Genomic DNA, 14,974 nt, shown 5'->3' with positions numbered 1-14,974 from the left:
ACACCAACGACTTTTACGTCTGCATTTGTTCCCTGATTTGCTTGTTACTTAAAAATAATTAAAAGAACAGTTTTTAATTGATTTTTAAGTGAAATCATATTTATTTATACAAATTCTCTACAAACACGTCTTAAGTATCCACGCTACCAATACTTCCCAGATCTACCCTCGTTGTAGTACGGATAGGGCGCCCCATATCCGGAATATGCTCCAGGAAACTGCCGGGGATAGACCCCTGGACTTACAATAATGGGCTGCACCACCACGGGCTGGGGATGTAAGAGTTTGCCTAGAAGATGACGAGGCCGGCGAATGCTGTTAGAGCTCTGGTCTGCTGATGGCGATGAATCCGCGGATCCCTCATCTGCCGGACTGGCCAGTGCAAGAGCATGCTGGCCACCAGCTGGCACAACAGCATCTGCATCGTCGTTATCAGGAAATGCCACCACCATCGCAATGGTAAGAATGCTCATCAGAAGAATGGCCACGAATTTCATCTCAAGGCGACTGCTACGATATATTGTCAATTTCAAACTGATTTGTTTTCAATGCCGTCTCGTCTTTATATAGGCAACACAGGTAGACGAGTGTAACCTTTCTACCTGTCCTGCCGCGGGATTATGACCCTTCATTCCCTCAACAGCTGCAACTGGAAATAATTATCCAGCTACATTTCCCAGAACCATTAGGCGACTTAAGGTTTTCCGGCTTAAAAAGATTTGTGTGTTTATGATTTTTGGAATGCTTGAAACGAGTTTTATTAGCTTCGATGTGGTTCCCATTTACATTGCACAAACGCCCAACTTTATGCTATACATTCAAAATTTTTGTTCAGATGATGAACTGCGGAGGTGGGGGCATACCGCCCGGAGGTGGGGGCATACCATCCGGAGGCGGGGGCAGGCCGGGTGGAACCTGGCGACGTTGCTGTTAGGATAAGAGAACCATGTTTTAGATTTGTTATAAGTTGTTCTTATAAAGGAGTATGAACTATACTCACCCTGAACTGCTTAGGCGGTGGCGGCGGTTCATCGGCCTTCAGGCCTTCGTCCAGGGCATTACGGCGAGCCTGATGAAAGGAATTATCAGGAAATTTAGTATAGCAAAAAATAAAAAAAAAAGTCTATAACCTTTCTAATTAACTAAAAACATTATAAACTTCCTATGTTAAATTCTTAACCGATCTGGGAACCTCTGTTCAGCCTAGGTCCTTAATCCCAGCTGGAGCTGGATTCATTCTGGGAGAACGGCGTCTTGCCCAGAAGAAGGCACTTAACAAACCGTTGATTTAACAAAGCTAAATTGTGAAGGCGCCGCCAGTGCTTTGCCTCCTCTGGATCGAGCTGCTCCATTTGCTCTGGCGCCTTATGGTTTTTAGGACCAAGAAGTCTTTAGATTCATTGGCCTTCCGCTTTACCCTTTGCACTCACCCGCTTGAACAGCCCCACGAACTTCGGTTCCTGCAAGGAGAACAGAAACACAGGTTAAACCCACCGAGAAGTCACGACAAAACCACCGGATCTCACCTCCACGCCGTTTGTGGTGCCCCCGCCGCGTCCATCGACTCCGAAGAGGGTCAGAGCCACAACGTAAATAACCAAAACAAGGCAAAATAGCTTCATTTCCGAGCTGTCACGTTCCTACGGCTCACTAAAATGTTGAATGGTTGAAATGCCCGGAACAATTCGCTCCGCTGATGCTGTACGGTCCGGTGGCACTGCGACTTCTTTATATACCCCATAATTCCGCCCGTGGGGATTGCATTTAATTGGCTTGTTGGGGGTTTCGTTATCCGGAATCTTGTAAAGTTGCGGCCGATACATGGCCGGCGATAAGCAAAACATGTTAATTGGGATATGCAATCGTCATATTAAGAGATGCATCTTGCAGATACCACGGAAAACACAATGTTGCTGCAGCAAATAATATGAAATAATAGCATGATCGAGTGATTCTACTGAGATACAGAGGAAGTATAGGTTACCTTAAATTGGTTAATTTTAGTGCTGCTTGTAAATGAAACCCAATTAATGTGATATTTCATTAATAACTATTATTAATTGTTTTCATAGTTAATTAAGAATTCAAAACGCTATTGAAACTATGAGAAATTTACTCAAGATACTCTTTAGTTTAACCAAAAATCAATCATTAAAGAAAGAATGATCTGGAAAATTTGGTTAAAAAGTAACATGGAGTCTTTATGGTAAACAGAAATAATTATATTAACAAATTAAGAAATTGTAGGTAAGATAATAATGTTTCCTATTTTTTCCCAAGTGTAACAATTTGATTGCATGCAGCGAAGGTGTCGCAGCAAATTCGCTTTACAGGTGCAATCTCCGTGTTTCGTTGCCGTTACCTTTATTTTTACCGTTGCCGCTACACCGTTACGAAACAATCTGCTTCCTCTCCAGCCAACCCATCCGCCATCCTTCCCGCTTCCGTACCGACGGAAGACAAATGATTCTGCGTCTCGCGCTATTTTTCATTATTTCCGCTTGTAAACGCCACAATGCGTCCACGTTTGATAAGCTTTGCATAATTCCGAATTATAACGCCCTTTGATGTCGCCGCGAGTAAAGAGAGAGAGCGAAAGGATCTCTCCCTGTCTCCCTCTCTCTCTCTCTCTATTTGCCTCTCTCTCTTGCTCCTTCAAGTCAAATAGAAGTGCAGGCGACAACGGGAAACTGTACAAAAAGGAGAAGGTGGAGTGGGGCGGAAGGGATGAGGCGAAAAGAAAGTACAAAAATAAATAAGCGCACTTTTTTCTCATTTCCGTTGCTTACTTTGACGTGTTTAGTTTTTGATGTGCACACACTCGCACACCCAGGACGAAGGAGCGAGAGCAAGGCGAATGATTAAATTCGCCGCCAACATGGACAACGCTCTCCTACTCGCTCCTTCGGGATATCCTTGCTCTCCATCTGTATCTCAACTGGCTCCTTCTCTCTGTCTCTTTCTCTGTCGCCGGCGCTTCCTCTCTTTGTCTCTGTGGAAACTTTTCTCATTAGAAAACTTTTACTATTTCCGCTACTCAACGCCAAACGCAAACAACAAACGACAAAAATACGAAAAACATAAAAAAGTGCCATGCTCGAGAGACTGAAATGCGTAAATGTGTTGTAAATAAAATGTTTGATGCGCCCAAAGCTCCAAAAAAATGTATGTACTTCGGCAAGTGCAATTGAAAAATGCCACCGGAAGTGATCTCGAAATAGAGATTGTATATCGAATGGAAGGTATATCGACAGAGATCGTGCTCGATATCAAATCGAAAATATCGTAATGCATTTTTAGATATTTTGTATTCCCTGTCTTAGGTGGTATTCAGTCTCATTAATATTTTAGGTTATTATAGTTGTATAACTATTATAGTTTTCAGTCAAATTGATAATTAAATACATATTTTACAAAATTACAAAAATAGTTTAAGATTTAAATTTAATTGATAACTAATTTTCTTAGATTTCTGGACCACACTTTTCCAGGTCCATAATTTTATTAAATCCATATGTTGCAAAAGGTATTGATAAAATATATTTATAGGTATCCAAAACTTTTGAAATAAATAAAAAAATGAACCTTTTAACCTGTGTTCTTTAAGTGAAAAACTATTGAGCTTTGGAGAGCAGCGAGAATGGAGGCACCTAAAATTTCACTTTATTCAATTTGCAAGCCATGCTGAAAACGCTGCTTGAAAATCAATAAATCAGTTTTGCTCGGCAGCTTACCTCAGTTTCAATTCAATCAGATTTTGTTATTTGATTTTACCTTTGCCTCCCTGCCTCCGCCTGCGGGTCACCCTGGCTCCTCCGTCTGCTCTTCCTTCTTCCGGTTTCCTGTGCTTGCAGCGCATTTCCTTCAAGTACTTCGCATTTGCTCTAATTTGATTTTGAGCGGCAGGCAGGCAGCTTCTTGTGCGATTGCCACTGCCAGACTGTCAACTGTCATCGCGAATTTGAAATGTTCGCCCGTTTTGAGTTGCAAATATTGATTTCGAACCGAGTTCACCAGCTAAGCAGGAAGCGAGTGGTTGTTGCCGAAATTCACTAACTATTATTGCCAATTTAATATTACTGAATAAAGACAAAGATTTAAATGATCATGTAGAATAAACTTTGCTATTATTCTTAAGATTTTAGCTATGATATTTATATTTCAAGGTAAATTTTCGCTAATTAGGTTGCGAAAGAATAAACCAATAAATACATATCACTGAAACTTACTTTAATAAAAATACAAATTAGTATTTCATAAGAAACGTCATAGGGTAACCTCTAACCTTCAGCTTCTAAAAGGTTTACATATATAATTTTGTAGTTATTTTTACAAATACCATTATCAGTATTCAACATTGGACCATACGCTCTAACCTATGCCCTGAGCTTCATCAAGTATTATATATTAAACACCTTATTGGGTTTTCCCCTATGGTTTAAGGTAAATAATTATCAAGTATTTTGAATGACATTAATTAATTCCGTTGTAGTATATAACGTCATTTTAAGCAACAAACTGAGCTAGAATAGATTAAGATTGTATTAAGATTAAACTAAAAATTGATAACGCCATTGGCTTCATAAGAAAAATTCTACTATCTCTAATGCAATTGCAATAAATTCACATTGGCAGCCTATAAATACTCAATGCAGCGTAGAAATATTCACAGTCTGCATCATCTATTTGCGTGTTGAACTTATTAGTTTTTGAAAATGCGGCATATACTATTTCTTGTTTATTTCGTAGTTGCTTGGCAAAGTATTCTGGCAAATGTAGTGGTGAGTACATATTTTCTAATATTTAACTACACAGTTTTCTAATATTTCCCCTAAAATTAATAACAGCCCCATCCTGATGATGAGGAGGAGAAACTACTTTTCTATTCACTCGACTCTGAAACTGCTGAAAATAATTTAAGCTTGAAACTCAATAGTTTGGAGAAACAAGTTGAGGAATTGAGCAACCAACTAAAGCACCTTTCTTCTCAATATGACAATCTGATTGAGAGACTTTCCCTAGTAGAAAGTGAAAAAACTAAAGAAAGAAACCAAGTTCCAGATAAATTTAATGTTGAATTGGATCAAAATGATGATGATTTACCAGTAGAAGTGGAAAATGCAATGCACTTTAAGACAATTGGATTAAAGTTTTACTATATTGAAGAAAACGAAAAACTTGACTGGAGCCAAGCGAAAGATAAATGTATTCAGATGAACGGCCACCTTGTTGTACTTCAAAATGAGGAAATGTGGAATGCCTTAAGAGTGTACTTGGATCCCTTAGAAAGCTATTGGATAGAACCCTTTGAGTCGTATTACTCCGAGCCGCATAATCTTGCAACAACGTTGGATGATGAGTTCTGTATCGAACTGGGATCAGAACTGGGACTCATTAGCTGCTACGAAAAAAAATATTTTATATGCGAAGTTTAAGTAGCTTATTCTTTGTAATTTGAGAAACGTAATAAAAGTCTTTTATTATGATGTTTTATTAATTGACAATATTTTTGGTACTTTATATTTTGAATATCTGTTTTGTAAAGAATTTTCCTTCCTTTAAACACCTTTAACAATTTGGAAGAGAAGAGATACTGAGAATGACGCCCGATAAATTTCAATTCTAAGCTAAGTATGACGAGCCATAAAACCCTTCAAATAACTGGCAATTTTTAATGACTAAAATTCTATTGACCAATAAGTGCTTTCCAAATGCTAAGCATTAAGCAACCCAAATTACGATAAATAGTTTGTTAAAAGCTGCAAATAAAAAGGCCTCAATATTCATTGCAATTCACTATTACCATTAATGGGAATGAAAAATTCAATTACCACCCTCGGGCCATTAGTAGCCCATAGATTTGAAGCTGCCATTTAATGCGCCATAAGTAGCCAGTGAAATTAATGCCCGACTGCCCCAATTGACAAAGTGCCGGGGCCCAGGCCGAGCCATTGCGCTAATGCAAAACATAAACCAGGCAGTCCAGTAGCTGGCAGAAGGCAGCCCGGCAAACCCGGTGAAATGTGTTTTAGTTGTCGATGCATATTCGCCCAGATACCCGCGCCCAGATACCCAGATAGCTAGATACCCTCTCCCGGGGTAATAAGTTCAATAGCGCCATTTCAACTCCGGGAATGCTGCATCACGTCGCCGGCAAACGAGGGCATCACGAACCGGATAATGATCAACGAACTGTATACGTTTCCGCAATCGTAGTCAAATCGACAAACATGCACACAGAGCGCAGCGGCTGGCTCGACAGCTCCTCGGTACAGCTCCTCTAGCTCCTGCAGTTCCTCCTTCAGTTCCTACAGTTCCTACAGCTCCTAGAGCTCCTAGAGCTCCTCTGCTCTTGTATCGCCTGCTGCTCCCGCAGATCCCTACTGCTCCCACTGCTCCTTTCCGCTGTCACGGGGGACTACTCCGCATCGGAATGGCATCGAAGGCCAGGAGGAGCTTTAGAGATGTAGCCCAAGCAGCTTATGCCGCTTCGCTGGGCGACGCTAGTGCCAACAATCACACTGACTAAAAAATCGACCTCAAACTGGCTAATAAAATAGCTGATAAAGCAATAAATCTTTCTAGAAAAATATGTATACTCGGTCTAAACTAAAGTTTTAATCGAAATAATATAATATAGAGAATTTTATAGAACTTAAATTTAGAGAATTCCATAAACTCTCCTTAAAATATGATCATTGTTATCCTATATTTCTAATCAAGAAACCAAAAACTTTGTACTATCGATGAAGCATTAAACTCAAATCTAAATCGCTTAATTATTTTCAATTTTATTTTCTTTCAATCATGCAAATTGTAAATTTTTGTAACCCAAATATAGATTGATTTCTGTCAGTGATCTGGGTACCAAAAGGGGGTTTCCCTTCGCGACGGAATATTTTGCATTATTGATAAACTGCTTTCCCCCGTAGTCGTCATCGTTGTCGCTGTCGAACCAAGAAATAAAGCAGCGGCAAAGAATATTTATGACACCGCCATGCCCCAGCAAACACTGTAAAAAATACATGCATATGTACGAGCATTCGCATTGGAAGCCAGCGGAGCGGACAGACAGCTCAGCACGCCCCGAAGCTCGGAACGTGTCGGGCATTAAGCGTCGGAACGTGTGTAACAGGCTTCCTTAGAAGCACCTTGCCATGATAATGGATCTCCTAGTGACACATTCTCACAGCTTTCGATGGCAAAAGAATGACCCAAGCGGATGTTTTGGCGAAACAAGTCAAAGGGTTTTTGAAAACGTATGCAAAATGGTTCAGTATTGTGGTAATTTATATATATATTTTTTTTTTGTACAAATGGAGTTCGTAACTCTTAAGTATGGAGTGCATACAGAGCAGGATTATGGCATATAAAATATAAATAAGTGATTCTGATTAACATCAAAAGTCTAGGTTAATGTTCAAGCTAATTAAGGCTAAGAAAATATTCAAAAAAATCACTTCTGATAATTGCCTGAAAGTATGCAACGATTTGAAGATCAAGTATTAACGATACTTTAGGTCCCTTAAAGGTTTCAAAAAAAGGACATACTAAGGCCTATTGCGATCCTTGCAGCCCAGACGACATTCAGCGGGACATTTTTTGGCAATTTCTGGCATTCTGACGTGCAAATGGAATGCTGCAAAGACGGGGAAAAGTCGCCAATGAAGCGTTTAACGGCTGCTCCGCCATGTTCGAGAAGACTGAACCTCATAAGGATGCGGGCGCAGTGCAGGGGGCGACATGGTGATATGGGAAAAGCATTTGCCAGACCAATTTAGCGTGGCTCCAAACTCTCAACTCGGCGCACAGTGAGTGCAAAAAATGTGCGCTCGTTGCGTTGTAATTGCATTTGCCATAGCTTTGTTGTTGCTCACCAAAAAGGCACCGCAGTAGCGGTCGATGCAGGAGGAAGGAGTTGCCGAGAGGTTGAAGGAGCAGGAGCAGGAGCAAGAGCCTGGGCCAGAGCGAGAAAAAGTTAACGAACGGGCGGCACAAAGAGCGCCCATGGACGACACGCCATGTATGCACGCAGAGGGCGTGGTCGGTGGGCAGTGCGTCGTCTCTGTCTGGTAACGCACACATCACGTAGCGAAGTTGCCGCAACTAAAACTTCATCAATTTGCCTTGTGAATCCTTGGCAACTTTTTGCCCCGTCGCCTGCCGCCGTGTGTGAGTGCGGTGTGCGAGTGTGCCGAGGATGTGTGTGTGTGTCTGTGTGCGGCTGAATGTAAGTACGTACTTACAATCGCGGTCAAGATAATAATAATAATAATAGCTTGAAGGCTTTTACAATTTGTCTTAAGTGTCCGTTTCAACGATATACATAATACGATTTCATCAGGATCAGTTAATTATTTTTTCCTCCTTTAAAATCCTTTGGGTTTTATTTTCATGACCCCGTCTGTTTGAGCCACTACGTGCATGCTGGCCAGTGCATAAAGCAAATTATATCGGTTGGTTTGAGAGCGAGCTTTATTTTACGCAATTTTCAGACCATCGCATTGCAGGGCCCTGCGCTCCATTTGGCCATTAATGCCTTGCATTTTATTTATGATTAATTACAGCGTTTAAAAGTGCATAAATTTGCATTGGATAAAAGTGTTTTTACTAGCGAAAATAATTAAATACGTCACGGCCACAATGGAATCCGGCGAAGGATGGACGGTGACGGTAAAGTGCATGAAATATGAATTTGCATTAAAGCATTTCCATTTCTTTGATTTAAATATCAATTGACTCGATTACATTATGCTGCTGCCCATTAAAAATATGCAAAAAGTAACAGGAAGGATTTCCCTACTATGGGAGATCCTGAGAAAGAAGAAGGAACTCCAATAGGTCTTATTTCTCATCAACTTACTCATTAAGCAAGATGAACATTTCTTATGAAGAGACTTTTAGTCTTAAGAAGGGTGTGGAAAAGCTTTTACTCAGTTTTAAAAATTCTGATAAGGCAGCTATATATGCGATTATATACCAATAGGAGACATAACAATACAAGTATTCTCTGTAAACAAAGACAAAAGGCAAGCTTAAAGCTTAGCTATAAGATCTTTATTGTTTCTTTGCTCTAAAAGAAATAAATGTTTCATTTCCCAGAGAACTCAGTCTATTGATTGTCATAACTCTCCACCACATACACCCCATCATCCTGGCGATATCCCAGTCCATTATACACCACGTAGGTCCAGAAGTACAATGTATCTCCGAGCTGCAGCTTCGTCTCGCGGTCCCGGAAGGTCCATCGTCCCCGCTTAGCACTTGGTATATCCCTTGCCCATCGACCCGCCTCCAGGCCGTCAAACTCCTCGTTTAGCTTGCCGTGAAAGGCGAACAGCGAAATGCCCGCCTCATGCGGTATGGAAACCTCGAATCCCTTGGGATGAAACACGCGCACCTGGGCCTCAGGTGCTTCGTAGGCGCCACCAAACCAAATCGCACTTGCCAGAAGCAGCAGGCACAGCGGAAGTCGAGCCATCACGGAGCGGAATGGAACGTGTTTCCCGTTTGATTCCTCGGACAGAACTGAATCTATGGAGCGGAGATGGTTTTGTCACATGGCTTATCAAAGCGAAGAGCGAATAGATTAAAAAAAAAGGTCAAAATACTCACATTTTTGTAAGAAAAAAAAAAACAATCCTATCGAGCTTATATTCATTTTGGCTTATCAGTGTTTTTTTCTTTTTAATTCGGACTATAAATTTTCATGTTTACGAACAATAAATATTTAAACATTTAAATATTTCTCAATTTCTTAAACTTTTCTTTCTGCAGCAAGTTTCATCTCTCTGAAGCAATTGAAAATTCCGAAAACAAATTCACACAGATCCCACTCATCGTGATATTTAGAGCGACATGAGGCCAAGTCACTAGCCACCCACATCCTGTCCAAAACTCCCGATTCCACATATTTATCGATCTGCACCTGTCCCATTTTATTTACCAGACCCAAGTCTATTAGCACGCAGGTCATAGTACACTTGTAGCGGTGCTCAATGAGGGATATATCTTGGTTATCAGGCCAGTTTTCCAGGGCAATGATTGCTTCGGCTGCAGATAGTTCTTTTTGGGATATGCAGGGGTTAAAAACCACAGAAGCTCCCTATGAATATAGTAAAGATATCCTACACTGAACTAAGATAATAATAATATCATTTTACCTGAACTGACGAGCACAGAAAAATAAGGAAGAGGTAAAAACTTTGTCCGTCCATCATAGTTTCTATATTGAAGCTGGAACCAACAGTACTTGCATGCTTATATCAAAGCCAATTATAAGTAATTAAGTATATTTTAATAAGGTATTATAGTATACCAACCCATTGAAATGATGCTACATAAAAGAATCTTATTTATAGATTGCACAACAATTTAATTATAAAATAATCTATATTATTTTGTGGCTAATTTCTCTAGTCTAAGGCAGTGATCAGACACATCTCTATACTGGTAAATACAGCGGTCGAGAGTCGGTGCAAAAGCATACTCATCTATAATCCCAAGATCCAATATATACATCAAGGCGCATATTTCCGAAACAATCTATAATACCAAAGTACCAGAGAATGCCGGACACATAGCACTTGTGGGTTCTATTAACCCTATCCACTTGCAGATTTCTGGGCCAGTTCTCCATCACTGCATTGGCTTCTTCGACTTTTATTCCATTTCTATCTCCACAGGGATCAAAAAAGCTAAAAGCAGGCTATCGTTGAATGTGAATATTAAATATTTAATTGCCAAATTGAGAGTTAAACTTACTTTAGTTACTCCAAGCAGGAAGATTAGCTAGAAAAGTTTTGGGACCAATTTTACAGACATTTTTACTGGCAGTAAACTAGAGAGTTCTTCTGCCATGTAGTATTACTTATACTGAATTGTCGTGACAAATAAATAAAAACAATTTAATTACTGCTTAAAAAGCTGTGACATTTTAATTGAGAAGTGATTTGATGTTGAATAAAGCAAAATCAAAGCTTGAATGCTTTGATCAGTTTTAATTAGAATTAGATTTTGCTCTCAATGGATATCAGAAACTTCCGTTTTATTAACATTTAAAAAACAGAATTCCAAAATATTCATAGCCAGTCCTATTCTGGATGGTACTGCCCATTGTCCACCTCCCCATGCTCGGACTGAGCGGCCAGGGCCAGACGCTGTGCCTCCTGCTGGCGGCCTATAGCCGCATGCTCCGCTGCGATCCGCTCGAAGGCGCTCAGATGCTTCTGGGTGGCATGTGCAACAGCGGCGCTGGCATGCGGAGCGGCAGCCAGTGACTGTGTGGGGGTGTACCAGAAAACAATGCATCATTACAAACTATTTGGGCCACACCTGCTGTCAGGTGAATACTCACCGCTTGGCCGGGCGTCTGACTCGCATGCTCTTGCGCAATGCGGTTGTAAGCCTCGAAGTGCCTCCGCTTGGCTGCTTGAACGGCTGCGCTGTCCTCCAGTTTGTGGCTCAGCTGCGGATGGAAACCATGCTCATCGGCCACATACTGAACGGTGCGCACTTGGTTCTTGGGATCCACATAGGAGAAGGCCCCACGGATGACGCCGGAGCCATCGGATACCTCGGTATGCTGACGATCCACATGGCCTGGAGCTCGACCAGCCTGGTAACTGAACACATAGGGGCTGGCGGGAACCTTGGGTTCCGGGGTGACCAGATGGGACACATCCGCCCTGGTGACGCCGAGCAAGCAAACGACCTTGAAACGCAAGCAGGAAGAGTCAAAGTTGAGAAACACCGTTGCTGCTAGTGCTCTGAGGCAATAGCTCACTTACACAAACTATAAACTGCTTCATTGCGGGATGATGTTGCCCCTATCGAGTCGAACTGCGATTGGTAACTGGCGGAGACTTGGCCAACCGCTCGCTATTCGCAGTTCGTGAGAGCCAAAAACTGGTCTTTGGCTCGCCGAGATGCGCATTTTATATGCGACTACCTTCGGCTGTGCCAGCCACGATCCCAAAACTTGTTTTTTACATTTTGCATTCATAAACAAGGTAATTTGGCATTAAAATTGAATTAACAAATTGTTTTTCGATAAGTAACATTTAATGTTAGGGATTAGTCACTTGAACTTGGCAATTTGCAAGTTATTAGCACTAGGAAAAGTTCATTTACAGCGGAGAAAAGTCTTAAGTCCTAGGATAACTATTTTATAGGAACTATACAACATGGGTAATAACTTAGGCATATAGCGTGGGGTCCGGTCTATTCTGTCTAAAATTTAACTGGGAAAGCTAAGCTAATCCAGCTCTTTCAATGTCTGAGCCACCCAGTCGCCGTACTCCGAGACTTTGGTGTAAACTCCTGGATAGAAGGCATTGGCGCAACCAAAACCCCAGGATACTATGCCGTAGAGCTTCATGCGTCCCTCGATGGAGGTGACCACTGGTCCGCCGGAATCTCCCTGGCAACTGTCTCTGCCTCCGAACTGAGTGCCCGCACAGAACATGGTGCTGGTCACTGTGCCAGCTCCAAAATAGTTTCGGGCGCACTGCTCCTGATCCCTCTGCTGGACAACCGTGTAGCGGAGACGCTTCTCCGGCTGCATTTGTGAGATTGACAAACTGCCCCAGCCGCTGACAAAGAGCTGAGCCTTTGGCTGTATACTGTCCTCCTTGGTGACCAGGGATATGGGTTGGATTTCGCGACTGTAGACCAGAGGATGCTTCAGCTGTACCAGAGCTATGTCGTTGTTCATTCGCGTGGGATCATGGAACTTTGGATGCGGAATGATGCGACGAACTCGGATATAGCTTCCACCTTGAGCCCACTCACTTGTTCCAGCACGGATTACATAGTACTGCGGCTTGCTGTACTCTAGGACACAGTGCGCAGCAGTCAGAATGATGGTCGGGGATAAAATGGTTCCGCCGCAGGCGTGGCGAGTGCCCAACTGCAGTGATACTTGGTGCGGAAAGAAGGTAATGTGCGTCTCCCAGCCTCCGACAATGCGGCCATCCTTGTCGCCATCCGTAATATTCTGGGATGCCGTCGTCCAGACCAGCCACAGGGTGATTCCCAGTCTCAATTCCAAGCTGAGCATGTTGAAGTCCGTAGCTAACTGCGGTGGAGACCACTGCGGGCCAGCTCTTTTATGCAGAACTTCACGGCACAAGTTATCTTATCGGCAGTTACAACTCTTGTGGTGATCTTGACCTTGTCGAGGGCTATCGTGTGGGATTTATGGATATATATGGAGGGGGCGGGCGCTGGGCAAACTAAACTGGAGGACGAGGTCGAGGGTGCTGCTAGTTTCTCGGCTTTTGCTCTTCCAATCATCTTTCCATGGCCGTGACCTGCTCCTTGAGGTAATCCAGGTGGTTGACGCTGTCCTGCATCACGTCGTACTGGTAGCCCACGTGCTGGAGAATCAGGGTCATCTTCTGCAGATTCTGGTGACTGTAATCGGAGACCACGTCCACCTGGGTGAAGTTCTTCAGGGTTTGATGCATAATCTGTGGAATAACTAATCTCTAGGGGTGTTCTGAGTTTGGAAGTTGAAAAATTAGCTCACCTCGTTGGTCTTGGAACCCCTAACCACCTGCCTGGCCACTGAGCCTAAAAAACAAAACATATAAAATTAGTTTAATGATAAGAAAATAATCGATAAAAGCTCACCTAAATTATTAACATTTACACCCACACGGGCGCACAGTCGCTTCTTCGACTCATCAAACAAATGTCGGGCACTTGAACTGGAAGCGGAGGCCATTTTATTTATGGATAAATTCTACGTAAACGTTAATAAACTTTAATAAACTTTGAAAAAGTAAACAAAGTCAAGGACAGTGATGGCAGTTAAGCTTGTTTCAGGCTAGATTTTGCTTATTTGAAAATGGAAAAGCTTATAAAGCTTATCACTAAAAAAGCTTATTTTATTAAGGGTATTCTAGCAATAATTGTATTCATGACAATTTATTTTAAAAGAAATAAATAAACTTGTATTTTAGGTGTTATTTTTTATAAATGTATAAAATATAAAAAACATATAGCATAAAAATAAAATCTGTATTTATGGACTTAACATTACATTTAACATTTACATCTACTATTTTAAAAGCTTTTAACTAAAAAATCAATTAATTCTCCTTATTATGATTTTGTCTTTAACAAAAATTATATAATTTATCTATTATTTCTAAATAAACAACTATTTACATTTTGTATATAAATGGCACAATAAATAATAATATTAATAATAAAAAATAATTGCAATTTCTGTTAATTTTTAAAAGCATTCCTTTAATTTTTTTTTAATTCTTGCTTCTTGGTAGCTTTTACTCCCATTAACTTTGAGATCTACATATATCTATCTATTTATTAGAAATATATAAAGAATCTTTTTTGTAGATGGATAGCCTAAACTGTTTGCTTATATTTTCATTTTCAATTTTTTTTTATATTTTACTAAGAATTAAATGTTTAAACAAGATATAAAAAGTTATAATAGTTATGGTTATAATAATTAAAAGTTATAATAATTACTATATTCAAAGGAATATTTAAGAGTAAGAGGGAATCCAAATTTTCCAACCATTTCCAAGATGATCGATGGGCTAATTTCCAACCTGGAGTCCCGTCGGCAGGATGCTCTAGTCGCGCCACTCTGACGACAGAATGGAATTCCCTGAACCTGCCCCCTGGCACTGATCCTGATCTACATCTATCTCCGTGCCAGGCACCCACACAGACATGCCCCAAAAACCGGCTAGCATTCCAGGCTGGCTGGCGCCAAAAGGCGTCGCTAATTGTCCCTAAACGACGGCATTAGGCGCCAACTTTTAAAACAGGAAGTGAAGAAAATTCGACGCTGGAAGAGAAATAGAGCGATGTAGCTTCGACTGCGACTGCGACACTTGGCCACTTAGTTGCCACATCATAGCTAATAATAAAAGCTAATTAAGCGATTCTGTGACAACACCTGTAGTTGGTTTCGGCCCCTCTTTCTCTCCTCTAA

At 41.1% G+C, this 14,974-nt stretch overlaps 8 protein-coding genes and 2 long non-coding RNA genes across 10 annotated transcripts; 1 reads left to right on the top strand and 9 right to left on the bottom strand.

Annotated features, from left to right (window-relative positions):
• Positions 1-143: 143 nt before the first annotated feature.
• On the bottom strand, positions 144-714 carry LOC108076812 (uncharacterized). The gene has a single exon (XM_017169842.3). The coding sequence runs from the start codon at positions 495-497 to the stop codon at positions 144-146; it is 354 nt and encodes a 117-aa protein (XP_017025331.1). The 5' UTR covers positions 498-714.
• Positions 715-718: 4 nt separating this feature from the next.
• On the bottom strand, positions 719-1,711 carry LOC108076648 (uncharacterized). Its single transcript, XM_017169580.3, has 4 exons — positions 1,527-1,711; positions 1,431-1,460; positions 1,001-1,069; positions 719-927 (listed from the first exon to the last, which is right to left on the bottom strand). The coding sequence occupies exons 1-4, from the start codon at positions 1,620-1,622 to the stop codon at positions 832-834; spliced, it is 291 nt and encodes a 96-aa protein (XP_017025069.1). The 5' UTR covers positions 1,623-1,711; the 3' UTR covers positions 719-831.
• A 661-nt stretch (positions 1,712-2,372) lies between these two features.
• Positions 2,373-3,918, bottom strand: LOC108076677 (uncharacterized). The gene is made up of 3 exons (XR_001770784.3): positions 3,775-3,918; positions 2,790-2,992; positions 2,373-2,690 (listed from the first exon to the last, which is right to left on the bottom strand). It is a non-coding gene; the product is annotated as an uncharacterized lncRNA (long non-coding RNA).
• Positions 3,919-4,607: 689 nt separating this feature from the next.
• On the top strand, positions 4,608-5,497 carry LOC108076624 (uncharacterized). Its single transcript, XR_001770782.2, has 2 exons — positions 4,608-4,781; positions 4,848-5,497. It is a non-coding gene; the product is annotated as an uncharacterized lncRNA (long non-coding RNA).
• Positions 5,498-9,006: 3,509 nt separating this feature from the next.
• Positions 9,007-9,514, bottom strand: LOC108076665 (gram-negative bacteria-binding protein 3). The gene has a single exon (XM_017169598.3). The coding sequence runs from the start codon at positions 9,479-9,481 to the stop codon at positions 9,113-9,115; it is 369 nt and encodes a 122-aa protein (XP_017025087.1). The 5' UTR covers positions 9,482-9,514; the 3' UTR covers positions 9,007-9,112.
• A 243-nt stretch (positions 9,515-9,757) lies between these two features.
• Positions 9,758-10,220, bottom strand: Obp57e (Odorant-binding protein 57e). The gene is made up of 2 exons (XM_017169464.1): positions 10,164-10,220; positions 9,758-10,105 (listed from the first exon to the last, which is right to left on the bottom strand). Exons 1-2 carry the CDS (start codon positions 10,218-10,220, stop codon positions 9,758-9,760), a joined length of 405 nt encoding a protein of 134 aa, XP_017024953.1.
• A 175-nt stretch (positions 10,221-10,395) lies between these two features.
• On the bottom strand, positions 10,396-10,830 carry Obp57d (Odorant-binding protein 57d). Its single transcript, XM_017169606.2, is given in 3 exon segments — positions 10,396-10,512; positions 10,514-10,708; positions 10,765-10,830. Coding segments are annotated over 3 exon segments (372 nt in total). The 5' UTR covers positions 10,825-10,830.
• A 184-nt stretch (positions 10,831-11,014) lies between these two features.
• Positions 11,015-11,893, bottom strand: Cpr57A (Cuticular protein 57A). The gene is made up of 3 exons (XM_017169577.3): positions 11,790-11,893; positions 11,357-11,713; positions 11,015-11,279 (listed from the first exon to the last, which is right to left on the bottom strand). The coding sequence occupies exons 1-3, from the start codon at positions 11,808-11,810 to the stop codon at positions 11,094-11,096; spliced, it is 564 nt and encodes a 187-aa protein (XP_017025066.1). The 5' UTR covers positions 11,811-11,893; the 3' UTR covers positions 11,015-11,093.
• Positions 11,894-12,041: 148 nt separating this feature from the next.
• On the bottom strand, positions 12,042-13,068 carry LOC108076583 (trypsin 3A1). Its single transcript, XM_017169495.2, has one exon. The coding sequence runs from the start codon at positions 13,058-13,060 to the stop codon at positions 12,257-12,259; it is 804 nt and encodes a 267-aa protein (XP_017024984.1). The 5' UTR covers positions 13,061-13,068; the 3' UTR covers positions 12,042-12,256.
• A 222-nt stretch (positions 13,069-13,290) lies between these two features.
• BORCS7 (BLOC-1 related complex subunit 7) lies at positions 13,291-13,800 on the bottom strand. The gene is made up of 3 exons (XM_017169496.3): positions 13,636-13,800; positions 13,532-13,575; positions 13,291-13,472 (listed from the first exon to the last, which is right to left on the bottom strand). The coding sequence occupies exons 1-3, from the start codon at positions 13,727-13,729 to the stop codon at positions 13,293-13,295; spliced, it is 318 nt and encodes a 105-aa protein (XP_017024985.1). The 5' UTR covers positions 13,730-13,800; the 3' UTR covers positions 13,291-13,292.
• Between the last annotated feature and the right edge of the window lie 1,174 nt (positions 13,801-14,974).

The sequence above is a fragment of the Drosophila kikkawai genome, chromosome 2R (genome assembly GCF_030179895.1).
Source record: "Drosophila kikkawai strain 14028-0561.14 chromosome 2R, DkikHiC1v2, whole genome shotgun sequence".
NCBI classification, from domain to species: Eukaryota; Metazoa; Arthropoda; class Insecta; order Diptera; family Drosophilidae; genus Drosophila; species Drosophila kikkawai.
This window is presented reverse-complemented; position numbering and strand designations above follow the sequence as displayed.

What these genes read in the sequence shown, in the direction of transcription:
- Cpr57A (XM_017169577.3), bottom strand. Translation starts at nt 11,810, where the DNA reads ATGAAGCAGTTTATAGTTTGT. An exon ending in TGAAGCAGTTTATAGTTTGT is followed by an intron (nt 11,714 to 11,789) that starts GTAAGTGAGCTA and finishes TTGCGTTTCAAG; the next exon opens with GTCGTTTGCTTGCTCGGCGT. An exon ending in GTCAGACGCCCGGCCAAGCG is followed by an intron (nt 11,280 to 11,356) that starts GTGAGTATTCAC and finishes ACCCCCACACAG; the next exon opens with TCACTGGCTGCCGCTCCGCA.
- LOC108076583 (XM_017169495.2), bottom strand. Translation starts at nt 13,060, where the DNA reads ATGCTCAGCTTGGAATTGAGACTGGGAATCACCCTGTGGCTGGTCTGG.
- LOC108076648 (XM_017169580.3), bottom strand. Translation starts at nt 1,622, where the DNA reads ATGAAGCTATTTTGCCTTGTTTTGGTTATTTACGTTGTGGCTCTGACC. An exon ending in GCACCACAAACGGCGTGGAG is followed by an intron (nt 1,461 to 1,526) that starts GTGAGATCCGGT and finishes TTCTCCTTGCAG; the next exon opens with GAACCGAAGTTCGTGGGGCT. An exon ending in CACCGCCTAAGCAGTTCAGG is followed by an intron (nt 928 to 1,000) that starts GTGAGTATAGTT and finishes TTATCCTAACAG; the next exon opens with CAACGTCGCCAGGTTCCACC.
- LOC108076812 (XM_017169842.3), bottom strand. Translation starts at nt 497, where the DNA reads ATGAAATTCGTGGCCATTCTTCTGATGAGCATTCTTACCATTGCGATG.
- LOC108076665 (XM_017169598.3), bottom strand. Translation starts at nt 9,481, where the DNA reads ATGGCTCGACTTCCGCTGTGCCTGCTGCTTCTGGCAAGTGCGATTTGG.
- Obp57e (XM_017169464.1), bottom strand. Translation starts at nt 10,220, where the DNA reads ATGATGGACGGACAAAGTTTTTACCTCTTCCTTATTTTTCTGTGCTCG. An exon ending in TTCTGTGCTCGTCAGTTCAG is followed by an intron (nt 10,106 to 10,163) that starts GTAAAATGATAT and finishes CTATATTCATAG; the next exon opens with GGAGCTTCTGTGGTTTTTAA.
- BORCS7 (XM_017169496.3), bottom strand. Translation starts at nt 13,729, where the DNA reads ATGGCCTCCGCTTCCAGTTCAAGTGCCCGACATTTGTTTGATGAGTCG. An exon ending in TGTAAATGTTAATAATTTAG is followed by an intron (nt 13,576 to 13,635) that starts GTGAGCTTTTAT and finishes TTTGTTTTTTAG; the next exon opens with GCTCAGTGGCCAGGCAGGTG. An exon ending in GGGGTTCCAAGACCAACGAG is followed by an intron (nt 13,473 to 13,531) that starts GTGAGCTAATTT and finishes GTTATTCCACAG; the next exon opens with ATTATGCATCAAACCCTGAA.